General features: G+C 37.7%; 1 protein-coding gene across 2 annotated transcripts in view; it reads right to left on the reverse strand.

Annotated features, from left to right (window-relative positions):
* Positions 1 to 311: 311 nt before the first annotated feature.
* The window catches only part of LOC119650951 (galactosylgalactosylxylosylprotein 3-beta-glucuronosyltransferase S), a 72,157-nt gene continuing 54,580 nt past the window's right edge, over positions 312 to 17,888 (reverse strand). For both annotated transcript variants that reach the window (XM_038054187.1, XM_038054185.1), the window contains exons 2-5: positions 2,963 to 3,244; positions 2,427 to 2,689; positions 1,953 to 2,307; positions 312 to 1,872 (exon numbers count right to left, since the gene is read on the reverse strand). In XM_038054187.1, the coding sequence (XP_037910115.1) occupies positions 1,811 to 1,872; positions 1,953 to 2,307; positions 2,427 to 2,689; positions 2,963 to 3,244 (962 nt within the window). In that variant the 3' untranslated portion in view covers positions 312 to 1,810. The remainder of the gene's footprint in view (positions 1,873 to 1,952; positions 2,308 to 2,426; positions 2,690 to 2,962; positions 3,245 to 17,888) is intronic.

The raw sequence follows: 17,888 nt of genomic DNA on the forward strand, positions 1-17,888 counted from the left end.
AAGAAATGTTGCAAAGCTGCGTTTTCATTCTTTCGGGTTAACTATACACAAGTCAATAGTAAATAAAAGCAGTTATAGTGGCAATCCCGAAATTGCCAACTTAAATTTCCCAATATTTATCTTCGACATGAACCTCAGCAAAGCACTCAGGAAGCTTTTCTAGCGGGTTTGTGTCATTCTGTTAAATCTATTGGTAACTTTTGAGACACTATTTGCGTCATTTCTCTCAGAGAAACGCAAACAAGATACTAGGAATTTATTCATTAAATCTGTCGGAGGTACTTTGTGTTTGATACATTGAAAAAACTCTGTTACGTGTTACATCTTTATTTCTTTACTTTCTCGAGCATTATAACAATAATCTCTATTTGTTTCTGATTTCCGATTTAGCATTTTCATATAGAAATTCTCCAATCAGTAATTTATTCTCACTAATTCGATTCTAGATATAAAAAAGTTGTTTTTATTCGCTTTTACTATCCGCACAGTGATATCATAGTTGAAGCGAATACCGAATGAAAGAGAAACCAAATGAAGTAAGCAGTAAATAACAAACTTCGAAACGAAATCACGCACTCTGCATCATTCTGTTTCAATGGTGAAGAGAACACAGAAAGGCTCACTTATTTTCTATTAAAGCCATAAGTCGATAACCAAATCACAACCTAAATACATAATCGATTTTGAATGTCGCAAAAAGCAAATCTTTAAGCTGTCTTTAAAAGGTTTGTCCTTTCGTTCATCTGTTTCTCTTTAATTGATTGGTTTCAGCAACACGACAGACTTGCTGCGGTTTCCGTTCTTTTAATCACTTACACAATTCTACAAAATTTAATATCACAGTATTAATTGAAATTGCTAATTCAACCATTTCAAACATAAAATTATCAGCTACGCATCCTAATTATATCTACAATATGGTTTCAGATCAGAGAAAATTATATATTCAGCATAACTTACAATTCCTAGTAGATAGGCGCGTATAAATTTCCGTTTAGTTCGAATGTCGAAAACTTAATAGGTCATACTTTCGATGAATGCTCACGTACTTAAGTCTAACTTTAAAAGTACGTTGCATTCCACAATTTTTGAACACATCAAATTCATATTTTACTTTGATCGCTGGTTTCAAAGGGACCAGTAATAGGAAACCGATACATTTCCTAAGCTGTATCCGCACAAATGATCAATTACAAAAACAGGCAACATGCTATTGCATCACTTCGATATGCTTTCATTGTTTTCATACAATTTTCTTAATATTACAAAAGAAAAATTTACTATGTCTAATATTGTAAATTTGTCGAGTTGTCTCTTTGCGTTCTGTTCCCCACTGGTTGATTCACACCACTAGGATTCAAGTCTTCGTTTTACGAAGACTCAATTGATATCAACATAAATATTTTTCTCCAAATAAATAATTAACACAGTCGGGGTCAGTGAGATGCACTAAAAGTTATAAATCAAAGTAACAAATCGTAGGTTCTTAGGTCAGGCATTAAATGCCTGGTACGTATCTAATTATGGTTTTTGTCATATTCCAGTATAAAGTTAACGGCTGGTAAACAGCACGCCGATAATATCTAGGCTGTAGTATGCAGCAAACTTGAAAAGCTGGTTTTATAGAAGCCTCCCCAATCAAATAATATGTCATGAGAACATTACGTTTTAATTTGTTTCTAATCCATACGCTAATTGTATTTATAAACTACCTTCTTTAGTAAATGGATTCTTGATAATCTACGATCAATGTGACTTTTTTAAAAAGCATCGAATATTCCAGTAAGTCTTCTATACTGAGAAAAAGTCCTCACCGGAAGAAAAATGTAAATGGTTTAGATTTCCCGTCTTTACTTATTTGAGCCTTGATTCCTGCAAAAGTATAAATCGTAAAGTTTAATCTGACATATTCTGCGAATATTGGTTTATCAAATAAAGGCAAACATCCGTACCTGCTGAGTCGGACTGATGACTTACACCCATCGACTCTAGTTCTCGGAATAAAGCACCCAAATTCGACTTTTCTGACTCCAAGTATTGTGAATCTATACGAACCATTGGAGCTTTCGACTTCTGTGTTTGCGTGTGCCACACTAATATTTCCGTACAGTTATTCGCTTTCGTTTCAATTTCATTCATTCGTAGCGAAATGCTCCGCAAAAAGGCGTCTTCTTCATAGCCGGCTCTATAAGGCATCGTTGCATTTGGATGTTGTGAGAGATATTCTAGATTCACAGCAAAGCCCGCCATATCTACAGGCCATTTCCGCTTTGCAGGCCATGAATCGAAGAATCCAATAACTTTGCCCTAAGGAAGTAGGAGAGGTAAGTCTTTGGTTGCTAGGCATATTCGAAGCAAATTTTAATTTATTATATAAAACTAGTCGACACATGATTTTATGTCGACATTGGATTTATTCTACGTACGTTCTTAACAACAGGACTGCTCACTGCATACAATCCAATGAGACCCACAGGGAACATGGACACTTTCTTCGTGTCTCGGATTTCGTTGAAAAGTCTTAAATCAAAAGTGTTATCATCGTCTCCGAAATATAGGATTCCTGTCTTTTTATTATTCTGTCGTAACCAATTCAAAGCTGCTCGGCGATTTGCAACACCGCGTGGGCTTGGTGATATGGAACGATATGCGTCAGGCATAGGACTAGCGATATGAGTGTATGGTATACCTTCAAATAAAAGCAATTTAGTAATTCCAGGCGTAAAAATTAGTTTTGATGGAAAAACGTATTTACTAGCCTCCCTCATTTCACCTTATGTTTGAATGTTGTACGGAATCATTTCCGATTATTATCAAGTAATGACCCATTCATGTCTTGACTGATTGAGTTGCTTTGAACATGCAATAAATACGCTTTACTACCGGGTACCCGAAATAACCTCGATTTTTCTATTGTATTATCTTGGGCATAAAAAGAACATATAAATTTTCTTTCAATTACCAAATCTATTTACGTCTAGAAAATTATTACAGCCATCATAGTCGTCTGCTACAATCCAGTGAATTTGAGGCACATGCATCAATGTTTGTCCAAGTCTTATAAGCTCCGGAATCTGTTCTCTTCGAGGATATGTTGGAGTCACAAAGTAAATTATTGGAAGATCGTTGTAGTCATCTTTCGGACGGTTCTGAATATAAGCTCGCGTATCTTCGAAACTCTCACTGCAGACAAACATGGTATCGTTGATGCGTTGTACTTCATTTAGCATGTGCATGACGTTATCTGGAAAAGAAATTAGGATTGAAGGGCAATGTTCATGGGAAGTTAGTACATGACATGGAATGATTTATGTTAAGATACGAATGAGCTGCTTTGATTATATACAATTACAGACTTCGTTTTCAATGCGCACAGATTTCATTTTGATGTTGCCTTTATAGTTTTTCTATTGATTTTTCCTGAATTCGCTTGTTTGTACTGAAATGCAGTTAAGAAGACTTTGTAAGTTCATACAAAAGCTTTTAAGATGGAACATTCATTGGATGAAACATATTCAAAATATAATTCTAGACAAAAACAACATATACAGGTATCCACATTTTAAATAAAGTAGTCTATATTTGGGGAACTGAATATATTTCTGAAGTACCTTTATGAGAATTAAAAGAAATGTTCTCTCCTAACTAATATGTTAGACAGGGATATATCTATTTTTGATTACGTTGCGGTATGCAATAGGATAAAAAAGAGCCCACACGGCCCGCAATGTATGCATAGGTTAGATTCTGAAAAAATATTCCTAAAAAAATACAAGTTTTCATCGTTTAAATAGTAAAAAATGGTTTCTACTGGGAAGCAAATGATGCAGAATATACATGTTTTTGCAATTTCATCCTACTAATTTAAATGGAATATAAGTATATTGAATTTTATGTATACTTTATGTATGTATATTCCTTAATACTGTAGCTCTTACAAATTTATATTTGATATTTCTATCGGTCTTTCATCATCATCAACGGCGCAACAACCGGTATCAGGTCTAGGCCTGCCTTAATAAGGAACTCCAAACCTACGCAATCGCTCCATCTCAGGCAGGGTCTGCCTCGTTTTCTTTTTCTACAATAGATATTGCCCTTATAGACCTTTCGGGCTGGATCATCCCCATCCATGCGGATTAAGTTACACCGTAACCTGTTGAGTCGGATTTTGTCCACAACCTGACGGTCATGGTATCGCTCATAGATTTCGTCGTTATGTAGGCTATGGAATCGTCCATCCTCATGTAGGGAGGATTCTTTTCTCGAACGCAACCAAGAGTTCGCAAAACCCAGTTCTCCGAGGAATACATGAAGACTGGCAAGATCATTGTCTTGTACAGTAAGAGCTTTGACCTTATGGTGAGACGTTTCGAGCGGAACATTTTTTGTAAGCTGAACTAGGCTGACAACAACTGTGCGCGGATTTCATCATCGTAGCTGTTATCGGTTGTGATTTTCGACCCTAGATGGGAGAAATGATCAACGGTCTCAAAGTTGTATTCTCCTATCCTTATTCTTCCTATTTGACCAGTGCAGTTTGATGTTGTTGCTTGGTTCGTCTTCGGTGCTGACGTTGCCACCATATATTTTGTCTTCATTGATGTGCAGCCCAAAATCTCACGCCGCCTGCTCGATCTGGATAAAGGCAGTTTGTACGCCTCGGGTCGTTCTTCCCATGATGTCGATATCGTCAGCATAGGCCAGTAGTTGGGTGGACTTAAAGAGGATCATACCTCTTGCATTTACCTCAGCATCACGGATCACTTTTTCGAAGGCCAGGTTAAAGAGGACGCATGATAGGGCGTCCCCTTGTCTTAGACCGTTCTTGATGTCGAATGGTCTTGACAGTGATCTTGCTGCTTTTATCTGGCATTACACATTGGTCAGGGTCAGCCTAGTCAGTCTTATCAATTTCGTCGGGATACTGAATTCTTTCATGGCCGTGTACAGTTCTACCCTGGCTATGATATCATAGGCGATTTTAAAGTCGATGGAGAGATGGTGCAACTGATGTCCATATTCCAACAGTTTTTCCATCGCTTGCCGCAGAGAGAAAATCTGATCTGTTGCTGATTTGCCTCATTGGCCCAAATGATGTTCTGTGCGTATGGAGCTATCCGGCCTAGCAACGTGATACCTCTATAATTGCTGCACTGTGTGATATCCCCCTTTTTATGTATGAGACAGATAATGCCTCTTTCCCAGTCGTCAGGCATTGATTCGCTGTCCCACAGCTTGAGCACAAGTTGATGAACCACTTGGTTTATTTAACCAACTCGGCTGTGATTTCTTCGGCTCCTGGCGACTTATGATTTTTAAGCCGATGAATTGCACGGACTGTTTCTTCTAGACGTTTTTTGCCAGAATAAAGGCTGCTTTAAATGATACTAGTAAAGCTCGTTCGAGTCACTAAGACTGAGTACTCCCGAGTACTCTGCTTACGGAAATTGGTCTTCTGTATTCCAGCAGGATATCTGGTGTCTGTGCTCATGCCAGTTGAGTGAATAGAAAGCAATCGTATTTACTGGGACGAGGTTTTTAACCCACCAATATTTTACCACACTGTACTCGACTGTATGAGATACTAGCATCTTAAGAGATCGATTACATGAGTCGAGTAACGCGGACAAGTGATTACTTTGGTGCTAATGAAGCCGTTGACAGTACGCCTAGTTTGTTAAAATGGGCAATTGGGGTGGAGCAAGAAGACTACATACAGGAGGGGCACATCGAGCTTCTAAGCAGCACAGAATTAGATTGCGTATGGTAAGAAATAGCTGCCTGGCCAAGAATACTATGTAGAGTGGGTTTTGCGCATGTCGTTCATTATTGGTAACCTAGATGGTTTTCTTGTGATAATTTCCTTCCACCATACAAATCGAAGAAATGCACTGGGAAGCGAACCTCCTCCATATAGCCTTCTTGGAGTAGAGATGCTATGTTAGCATGTAGACGCCACTATCCTTGTGAAATACGCGTCTCCCGGGCTCGTCCGATGACTCGTACGAGTTACTAGTATCCTTTAAGCGGCAGATTTTTCGAAATCGGGCTCGTCATTTACAAATTTTACGTATTTTCCTAGACTAGATACACCACGGTGTAATTAGGACATGCAAAAAAAGGAACTGAAATCCATACATATTGGAAAATAGTTACAAGTCATAAAAACGGATGAACGTTAAAAATGGAATGAAAAAAATACACAGGGGACCTTACCTGGAACTCGAAAACCTGAATGGGGATGATCAACAGATGAAGATACCTGGCAAATCTTATTCTCAATTGACGTTGTAGTTTCCCTCAAGCAATAAAAAACATTTCCTTAGCACGCCTAAGATTGCCAAACATCGAATTAAAAGCATTACTGGGAACTTAGAGTAGTTAGAGAGAGAGGAACCCTTCATAAAAATTAGCACTTTAGCGGGAACCATACACTGTAATTCATCGGATTCTGATCCGGAGAACAGCGCGGCCATTCTGGTGATGAAATGAAATTTGGAAAATTTACTTTGCACCACTCTTATGTCGTTTTTGGTCTGTAATCCGGCACCGAGTCTTATTAAAACGTCAAATTTCCATCGCCAAAGTGCTAATAGGACCGGAGAAGGACAACAGCTTCTAATTTACACTCCTTATTCTATGAAAATTCATATCATGTTGAAACCTCTACATAATCTTGAGCTGTGTTTTAGATCTTGTTGAAGGAAGGAACAGATTTTTTCTCTAAATTTTTTTTGTAAATGTATGGAGAGACTGCTTGAGCGTCATATTCACGAGAAGGTGCTAAGGCCGCGATGTGAGTCTGCTCTTCATTCTTTTGTTTCAAAATTACAGAATGTAGTGCTAAAAGACGAATGGGCGATGAGGGCGTTCGTGGACATTGAGAACGCGTTTGACTGTGCGCCTTTTCCAAAAGCTTTACTATACCGGCGTAGATAAAATTTGAATAGAGGATCTATACTATGTTAACTCAGAAATTGCTGTGCATTGAAGTGGGTGCCGATCGTTACCTAACAGCAGAAATAACGAAATTCTGCCCCCAAGGAGGTGTGCTATCACTGCTTCTGCGTAGAATGCTGATCGTAGCATGATGATCGAGATTTCGGAACGGTGTGTAGAAATCTACAACCCGCCGTTTATTTGATTGACAGTTGGTGCCTTAGGCATGGACTTTCAGTAAATCTAAATAAAAACACAATGGTATTATTCACAAAAAGAAGCTTTACCTTCCAAAGAGGAGCGGTACAACGCTTCGATTCTCCGAAGAAGTGAAATATCTTGGAGTTATTTTAGGCAAGGAGCTTTTTTGGAACAAACATGTAAAGGTAAAGATTAAATGGGCTCTTACAACTTTTGACCATACGGGCAGCAACTTGGGTGAGTGACGAGCGATTGAAGATCAGGTGCATTACAATCTGCAGCGATAATCAAGCTGTATTGAAGGTATTGAACAGTCATTTCAGACTCTATTTTAGATTAAATTCCATCGTATTCTGGGTGGCTGGGCACTGTGTTATAAAGGGAATTAATTAAATCTCGTATGCCAGACCGGCATCGGCAATTGGGGTGTCAATAGCATTGGTTAATGCTGCTATCAACAAGCTTCCCATAATGACAGGACTCAGATCCTAAATGCTGTTAGACACACCAAACTTTTCCTATCAGAACCAAACAACCATACTGCAATGTCGATCCTGTCGAAAAGCAGGGATATTTGCAAAGGTATTGTGAAGGGAAGATAGAAAGCGGAGTCCACGGAACGTTTTCTATGCGATTGCCCTGCCCGTGGACGCATCAGATTTTTGGTCCTGCTGTGCTCCAGCTGCGGGTAGCGTATCATCCACTAACGGAAATCTTGCGATACATAAATGAATCCGGGATATTTAGTTATACGGGGGAATCGTGTACAATGCACCACTAGGGTCTGAGTGCTCAGAAACTTTGCTCTCCCCCACCACATACACACACAAGCTCTTTTTTTCACGATTTCTTCAATTTGTATCATCTATTTTCGTCAAAAGAGAAACAACCCCATAACAAAATGCGTGCTGACATCGGCCTCAAAAGAGGACATCATTTGGCGGATGCTTGCTTTCGCCTGTGTGTCGTTACTACTTTTACTTGTAGAGGAGCAGATTGTGGATTTGAGATCTTTGTCAGCAATTAGAAAAAAAATGATGAATGAAGGACAAATGCCTTGAATACGATAATTGGAGGGATATTTTTGTATTTTCTGCTGTCTGTAAAATAATTCTGAACTTATCAAAGTACACTTTGAAAGCTTGGTCGACAGAGAGCAGGCTTGTTTCCGCTCTAGATCCTTCTGTACTGACCATATTAATAGTCTTCGGAACAGTGTATCTGACAAGCTCTATGCAGGAGGGGCGTTCCAGAGAAATCAAAGCTATTACCAAGACGACATATGACGGTGCCAAGTGTTACATGCTTCATCAAGCTGGAATCTCAAGTAAAATAGGAATCCGCCAGGGTTGCATTCAGTCATCGATATATTTTTCTCGTTATTGGTGACGTCCTTAACGGTGCCTTGATTAGAGGCCTAGAGAGGTTTAATAGACCATTACATCTTTCCTCAGAAACCTTAACAGAAACCTCGCTTACGCTGCAACATCTGCTCGTTCTCAGATGGAATGCTTGACCTTGCCAAAAAAGGCTCTGGATTTAGAGAAGAAAGAAAAAACACAGTTTGATGAAGATAAATACCGAAAACTAAGGGTTTCAATCCGAGAGATCCATGCATTCCCCTATTTCTATGAATGCTGAAGGCTTCGATCAATTTAAGATAGACAAATTGATCGAAGCGATGTGCTGATAGTGACACCGAACTCGATGTTACTCGACATATTAACAGCGAAAGATTTCCTTTTTCTGTTCACTCCAAAATATGGAAATGCAGATATCTCAACAACAATTTATTGAACATATATGTATAATAGTTAAACCTGTAAAATGTTAGAAAATGTTTCAAAATTCATGAAGAATTAGATAGATTTTAAAAAGAGCGAAAGGGAGAGATGTGGCTTAAATTTTCAGTGAAATTGAGAATTGTATGCTTTAAAAAATGGTTTTTAGTGATATTTCGCAATTTGTGGGTGCGATTAGATGATACTAACAACAACCGGATGCTGGACGCTTCGAGTATAAAGGTGTTGCGTTCACCTTGTATGAGAAATTCCCTATTCGCATTTGCCCATTCGCGTATACCTTCAATTCAAAATATTCCTTGATATACATATGTACTCCGCCGTTCATATGAGTTCACTTTATTTGATGATGATGTCCCATACGTCGTAGAATGCGATAGAGACAGATGGGAGGATGAACTTAAGGTGGGATCTTTGAGTAAATTTTTAAAATATAGTAATAAACTATTATGCACTTTATTTAAGCAGATATCGTAATGGGATGTATTTTGAGGCCTAGATTTAGTATGTATGCACCATTGTGATTTTTTTTTCAGATTTTTCGGTTGGATAGATTCTGAGAACAAGACCTGTTATAATTTTTGGGGCACATATTTGGAGACCTCGCTCCTCTAGGTATCAAAAACAGTACTAATTGAGCCCCTTCATTTGATACCACACACGACCATATTCTGTAAAAGAAAATGTTCACCCCCAGTACTGGGAGCCCCCCTTAACCCCAATGCAAATTGATGCCACTCGTTGTAAGGGATTCACAGATCACAAATTCTCGCCAAATTTCGTGACAATTGGTTTGGGGGGTGGGTGTGACAGACAGACGCCAAATCGATTTTAATAAGGTTTTGTTTTACACAAGACTTCAAAAACAGTTCATTGTCGCAAACGGATCAGAATGGAAGGGATTATAAAAAGGTCAGCGCTCTCCCTCCGGTTGGACAACATTGACCTGCTGTAACTTTTATATCAATAGTAGTAGTATTTTCACAAAACTTTGTAGTATTATCCTTTATATCAAGTCTATATTACTATAATCTGGTGCTTCTAGAATAAACTTAAGGTTGGTTTCCACTCAATTTCCAAAAAATGCAGTATATATCATTATTAACTTTCTCTAGCCAAATATCGATATGAAGGGTATTTTAAGGTCTAGATGTCCATAGGGGTAGTACTCTAATTCTTTTGCATGTATGGGCCCTTTTAAGGGAAGGTTCTCTCAGATTGGGTTGAAAATAAAACAAATTTGAGATTGTTTGTGGCAGAATGAAAAGACATAAAAACTTTGATGGTTTCATTTGTTCATCATTCTAGACTGCATGGAAATTTTTACTAGGATGGAATTCAATATGCCTCTGCACACAAGACATCGTCCGAAAACTATAGGTAAGCAGCCTCTTGTAGTGAACTGAATTCAGTAATAATTTATAAAATTTGCTACGACTTACACTTCATTAGAATGAATTTGGACAAAAAAGTAAACCAAATTATGGACATTTAAAAAAAAGTGGTATTTTTATCCAGATTTTTTATTTCGCTCGCTTAATAATTATGAATTAACAATTTTTTATTCTCCTTTTTAGGTATAAGCCATACAGAAAAGTATATCCTTTTGGGCAGACTGGGCAGAATCGGATCAAGAGACATGTACTTGAAGTTTGTTGAAAAATATGGTTTCGGAGAAAAACGTATTTGAAGTTTTTTGAAATTAGGATCCTATCTTAAATCAAATCAACAAAATGTAAGATGACGGAACAAAAAAAATTGATCTAGCAATTTGGTCCAAAATGTCTATATGAAGGTTTCCGCGATCACCGAACGTAAAATTCTTGTCAAATATACTACATTATACTCGCATCAGAGTCTTAATCGGATATTCTGTATAAGAATCCTTTTTCGATAGGTGACTAGCTAATACTTCACAGCTATTTTTCGCATGTATGTAATAATACCAACTCTAATTCGTTCCAGTGCACAGAAAGCCTTCTTTGGCCGGGCGGTGAACTGATACCTGAACGTCCCGCACATGAGATAAGTGCATTTGAGACGCTCCAATTCGCTAAAAATATTTCGTATCGAAATATCCTTTTGTACACGTACTCTAAATATACGAAGCTTTCATTTCTTGTAAAAAACATAAAAATCAAATTTTTCGAAAAAAATCTAAGAAATCTTCCTTTAAACCTCATGTAGAATGATCTTACCCACTGCATGTACGGGCGTTCACAATTCCAACCTTGCTTTACACAAAAAATTGAAAACGTATAGATTATATCATAAGCGATCAAAAAATACATGACTATTTCCCAAAAAATCAAGTTTGTATATTATGTGGGCCCTGATTTTATTTTCTCTGTAGTTTACTGATAAACAAAGAAACATTTCTGTGCTTCACATTGTGAGCTAACCATTTGCCTATCATTTCACTTATTCAATAGTGAGATTTATAGCTTGTAGCATTGAAAGTATGACTCAGGGCGCTACCACACGACTATTGCTAATCATCTATTAGGTAAGTAATAATAGTCACACAGATTAGAACAGAAATATTAATTAGACTATCGCACTTGAAGCACGCAGGCTGCAATCTAAAAACCCTAGCTTTCGATAATTTTGCCACATCATTATTGATGCTTATCAAAATAATAAATTAAATATTATCTTCACGATTAAATGTCAAAACGTTAGGGGCCAACATTTTAGGCACCGTTGCTTTTTGTTAAATGTAAATACTCTATCATATTGTAAATTCTCTTTTCTAATCGATATGGAGTATACTATAGCTAATTTAACCTTGACTGGTAAATGAAGTCCTTCAAAAATTCTACTTTCTGGAATTAGTTATCAGGGATTCCCACTGAGAAACTAAATTTAACTAGAAACGCAAAATTGGTCATTAAGACAAACACCAGATTCGTAATTTATGCAAACTTGCTTGGAGGTCACGATTTGAAGCATCTCCACTTTTGTACTATAAAGAGAATTAATCTTATATAGAAACCTGTTTTGGTTTTCGCTAGTTACTAAAACAGGTTTCTAAATCTATTTCACACAAAATGGTAACTTCTATGGTAGTGAAAGGTGACCCACAATTTCGGCAAGTAATGCGTACTTCTGCACCAAATCACTTTTTCTAATGATCTGAATTATTATGCACTTAAAAATGGACAAGCTCACAATATGATAATAATCCACTAAAGAACAAATCAAATTAGATTCGTTTTGGTTTTTTTCTCCTCATATTATTTGAGACTAAATTAAAATACTTTGGTTTGAAATATTGTGTAGCCTTTACCTTTCTGAGGTTTTAAGCTAAGAAATAATATCCATAAATTAGACAAAAAAATGAAAAATTAAAACAAAGTAGGTATAATAGAAATATGGTGCTCGAGATTATCGATCAGCGGGCTGCTGATATTAGTTCGTGGGTTCGTCATGTAAAGGTATTGTTAATTCAAATACACCGCTCTACAAAATTATCCGCCAACCTTATTATATCGAAATAATTTAAGTAATTTTGTTTCTTTTTGCTTGTTTCAAATACTTTATTAAAGTGTACAGCAAAATTATTTTATTATTACCGGAAATATTCAATATTTAAAAAATTAAGGGCTTTCTTGCGAAATGGAGCTCTACAATACGCCCACCATTGTTTTATGTATTCAAAGAGGGTTTTCTTATGTGACAATTTTCAGAGTTTTTTTTTTTCTGTTGGCTTAGTATTGTAGACATTTTAGACCGAAATTCAAATTGTTTATCAAGTTTCAGCGAATAGCCATGCTGACATGCCTATAAAACGGAAATTTTTTCAACTGGTAGGAAGAACAACTAAATTTCTCTTGAACTGATCGGGCTGCAATTTTTGCACATTATTCTAAATCAGGAATTCTGGTCCAAGCCACGACTATGTATTTTTGTGAAGAATTTTCTACTTTTATTCTCGAATTTAAAGAAATGAAAAACGTAATATTTTCAAAAAAAAATTTACAATTTACTCATTTTTTAGATTAGTAAGAAATAATTATAATCGTGATTCGGACGATAGGGGCAAGTATGCATATTAAGAAAACGTTTGATTGTTTGGTTCCGGAATACTACAAATGGAGGTGTGCTTCATACCAATCACACACTTTTTTATAAGAATCCACTTTTACTGCAAAAGACAAATACAAACAATTATCATTAATTAAAAATTTGATATCATGATTCAAGTCGAGAAACCGGAAGTTGGACGCTTCAGGTATAAAAGGGTTTTTGTGAGGAATGATGAGTACATGACAGTTGTGTGTGTACACAGTTAAAAATTCATTTGCCCTCTACTTTTTAAAAAGCCTTTTACACAAAAAATTTATCTGGAAGGCATTACATTGATAGTAGTCGACCTCATACACTTCACGCTAGGAGTTCAATATTATTGACAAATGTGAAGAAGACAACCTACAACAGATACAAACAAGTCGGGATACCGGAAATTGTGCGCTTCAGGTAAAAGGTTTTGTGTTCATCTTATGTGAGGAACTCCCTATGCACAGTTTACATAGTAAAAAATGCAAAAATATTCGTTCATTAATTGCTAAAATCTAGATATACATACATATCAAAAGCGTCAATATTTTGTTAATCCTAAATGTGTGCGGATAGCTGAGTGGTTTGGACACAAGACTGTCGTAAGGAAGGTCGCGGTTCAAATCTCACTGGTGGCAGTGGGATTTGTATCGTGATTTGACGTCGGATACCAGTCGACTCAGCTGTGCATGAGCACCTGAGTCAAGTCAGGGTAATAATTTCGGACGAGCGCAATGCTGACCACATTTCCTCCTACAGTGTACTACTGTAGAGTACCGTTACGGTCTTGAATGAAGTGCTCTAACACACTTCAAGGCCCTGATTCAATATGGATTGTTGTGCCAATGATTATTATTAAATAAACAAACGTTGCCTATCCAAATTGATCTGACGCATCTTCACGTATTTCCACTTTACCCCGTTTACAAAGGCATACAAATATGTACTTTAAAGTAAATACCACCGGTACTAAAGTACACCCATGTCTACCGCATTGGAGAGGTAGGTAGGTAGGTAGGTATCAGTGGCCGCTCCGAGGAGCCCAATTAGCGGCATGGTCCCCTATGGGCCAGTGCCCCGTGCAGACCGCCGTAATCTTGAATGCATTTGCACGTCTGGCACAGGAGCTCTCGTGATCGGGCTATGTTATAAGCGGACCAAATTCTCCTTGACTTGGCACAGCTTGTAAGCCTTCGCCATCTCAGGCCCGCGGCTGCTAGGTAGTGCGAGTAGACTCGGCCCCCGACAGCCGCCAGCGGAACACCGACTGTATTCGCCGAGGGACTGCCAAGAGCAGAGCCTTGCCTGGCTAATCCGTCAGCCCGCTCATTCCCCTCTATGTTCCTATGCCTGGGAACCCAGAGGAGAGTGACCTTGAGCGACAAAACCCCCGCGCCGACTCCATAGGCCATCTTTGATCTGTCCGTAAAGAATACCGTGTCATAGTCTTGCAACACGCCGCCGGTCTTCCACTTTGCCCTGGTTGGAAGGTCCACAGCAAAGTTTCTCGTGAAGTTCAGCTTGCGTGTGACATAGTCCGTGGGGGATGCCCAGATTTCTCGAGGTATTTCATCTAGGATGTTGCTGTGGCCGTAGGACTTCACTCTCCAACATCCGGACTCACGTAGTCTGACGACACTGCACGCTGCAACATATTCGATGTGGAGGTCTAGGGGGAGGAGATGCTGCTGTTCAATGTACGTCAAATGTCCACTACTATTAACCAGAGCACCGGTGAGATGGCGCCACCCTGGGGCGTGCCTCTGTTCACAGCTCTGGTCAAGTGGTTGCCTTCTAGATCGGACTGGATTATCCTGGTACTCAGCATGGATATAATCCAATGCGTGAGATACCCCTCCAATCCAATACCGGTCAAGGCTTCCTTGATGGCGTTGGTACTGACGTTGTTGAAAGCTCCCTCTATATCCAAGAAGGCATCAAGGGTATACTGCTTGCACTGCAGCGACCGCTCAACCGTGCCAATACCTCGTGGAGGTCGGTTTCTGTGGATTTTCCTTTGAGGTAGGCATGCTGGGACTTAGAGAAAGCCGTTCTCTCCATAATCATCTTTAAATGAATGTCCAGGACGCGTTCTAAGGTCTTCAGCACGAAAGAGGTCAGGCTGATTGGTCGGAAGTCCTTCGCGGACTTATGACCGCGCCTGCCCGCTTTCGGTATGAAAACCACTCGTGCGCGCCTCCAGGACTGCGGTACGTATCTTAAAGTAATGCAGCTCCGGTAAATCTCAACAAGCCACGGCACAACCCTTTCCTGCTGCTTCTGTAGCATGACTGGCATTATGGCATCTAGGCCCAGCCGGTCCTGTCCTCGGTAATTACCGATTTGAAAGTCTCGCACAGCTGGGGTTGCCGCAAACCCTTCAAGCAAGATTCTGACTCACAGTCCTCCTCCTCGCTGGAGGGAAAGTGCGTTTGAACCAACAGCTCCAAGGTTTCGCTAGAAGATTTCGTCCAAGAGCCTTCCGACTTTTTAAGGAAAGATGGGCTCTTATGTTCTGTGGACAGAATCTTACTGAGCCTCGCGGATTCACTAATGCTTTCGATGTTCATCCTATTAAAAACTTCCCGCAAACTTAAGTAGCGGATACATAGTTATACACATGACTTTCTCGAATAAATGATACTGATATACAAATAGCTAAAAACAGCTAAAAAGGAAAATTAAAATGTTTCCATCACTTCATATAATGGTGACGTCATAGAGTGCAATAAATTTTTGTGAAATGAAAAAGTTTCAACGTACATTACTTTGTTAATGATCATCAGATTTCATTCAAACTTCCCAATTTCGCCTTATATCATTCCTTATACCAATACTAAGTCTTATGCTTTTAGGATGAAACTGAGGAGGGCTTTCGGGTAAATTTTTAAAATATATTAGTATGCTATTGTTAACTTTATTTGAGCAGATAATGGAATGAGATGTATTTTGAGGTTTAAATTTCGTATAGATGCACCATTGTGATTATTTTTGGATTTCTCGGCTGGAAAGATTCTGAGAATGAGACCGACTTCATTTTTGGGGACATGCATTTTGAGCCCTCACTCCCTTATGTTTCACCTAATATCAGAAATAATTTGAAATAATAAAACTAGATTTTCCTCTTCGCTAGTGTTGAATTTTATTTTGCAAACATAAATGTTTCGGAAACCACTTATTCCCTTCATCAGAGCCGCCTTGTCTTGTTGGCACTGCTGAAGCAAACAACAACACTAGGGAATAGGAAAAACAAGTTTTATTATTCCAAATAATGAATCGCTAGAAACACTGCGTTATTACATTCGGATCAGAAATAAGCTTTTTGTTTCACGCAAAAACTTAAGGATGACACACAAATCGTAACTTCTAAATATTAGAGAAAACAAAGCAGTTTCTTAGAATATGCTTACAATTGACATTTAGAACGCATTACCATCTTTACTATATGACTTTTACAAAGATGTTTGCAACATTTTAAGCCCTGTTGATTTGTGTTTTGTTCTTTTTCGTTCACATAGATACTAATGCCCGGTTTTGCGTTCAGATTTTCCCATGATGCCACATTTGAATTTTTACTGCTGTAAAACAACATGTCCAAATTTTTCGTGAGCTCCAAAAAGTTTTCTATTCTTTTTTTGAAATCAGTAAGACATTACCGAACATTTGATATATTTTTCGTGAACAAATGTTATCAACAAATCTATGTATATATTAATATTGATATATTGATTGTATTTCATAGATTTTCTAAATTAGAAGCTTTTTACAAAACTAACCATTTGCATCGATTCTTGCCTCAAAAAACCGTAATTGTACTCTAAAAGCTATCCACATGCATAATTACTCATCTTCCGAGCAGCTAACATTCTCCATTTTTTCTCTATCACTAATAAGTTCATCCTCACATAATCCCATTCTACAGAAGACATTATTGCTCTCGAAATGAAATTTATCTTCCACAAATACATGTACTGCGTGGATATTCAGATTGATGTGATATTTTTGTTTCAAATTAATGAAAAAAAAAATACTATTTATAAATTTATAAATTAGAAAAACACATACATAACTGTTGTCGTGGGTCCATTTAGACCCCAAGCCATTGCATTTCTGCTTCTAGTAGAGACTAACCGCCCTACGTTCGGCAACCATTGCAACACGTCACGTAATGAGGTTACTTAGATGAGCGTGCACGTAAATTAAAAAATATAAATATTAGAGCAAAATTGTGGATGATAGGGTCCATTCTGACCCCACGACTCCAGCTTTGGGTTAATATTACGAGAATAAATAGTTGTGTTTCAAAGTGCAGGTATGCTTTTGTGAAAGCTCATTTTCCAAAAAAAGCATTTTCTAATTAATTGTATTTTTATGTTGTGCTAAACTTTGCCCGGGTATTTTAATTAAATATGTGATTAAGCAAATGTCTTAACTTAAAAAAATAATATCACAATTTCAGACAATAGGGTGCACCTATAATTCTGTGGAGCAGTGTACATTGCATTGGGTATTTGCCAAAAGGCCAATTTAGCAGTGATTTTGACTTTTAGATTTGGTGGTGCTTATGCGTTTATAACGTTTAAGTTGCCACTAACTGATAACTACATATATACATATGGTAAAGATGTATATAATTTTATATCAAATTCGATTATACTCTTAGATTAGATTAAGAGTTCCTATTTATTGAATTTATCAAAAAGATTACGCGTAAAAATTTAATTCGTTATTATTTTATTGTTTTATATATTATCAAAATTGGAATTGAAATTGGAATAATCTCGTAACAATTTTCTCATACGGTATTATTGAAAGTAAGGGAGCAAATTATGAAGATACGGTATGTATGTTGTTAACAATTTTAAAATTTGAAATTGAAAATTA

Source organism: Hermetia illucens, chromosome 3 (assembly GCF_905115235.1).
Source record: "Hermetia illucens chromosome 3, iHerIll2.2.curated.20191125, whole genome shotgun sequence".
In the NCBI taxonomy this organism is placed as follows: domain Eukaryota; kingdom Metazoa; phylum Arthropoda; class Insecta; order Diptera; family Stratiomyidae; genus Hermetia; species Hermetia illucens.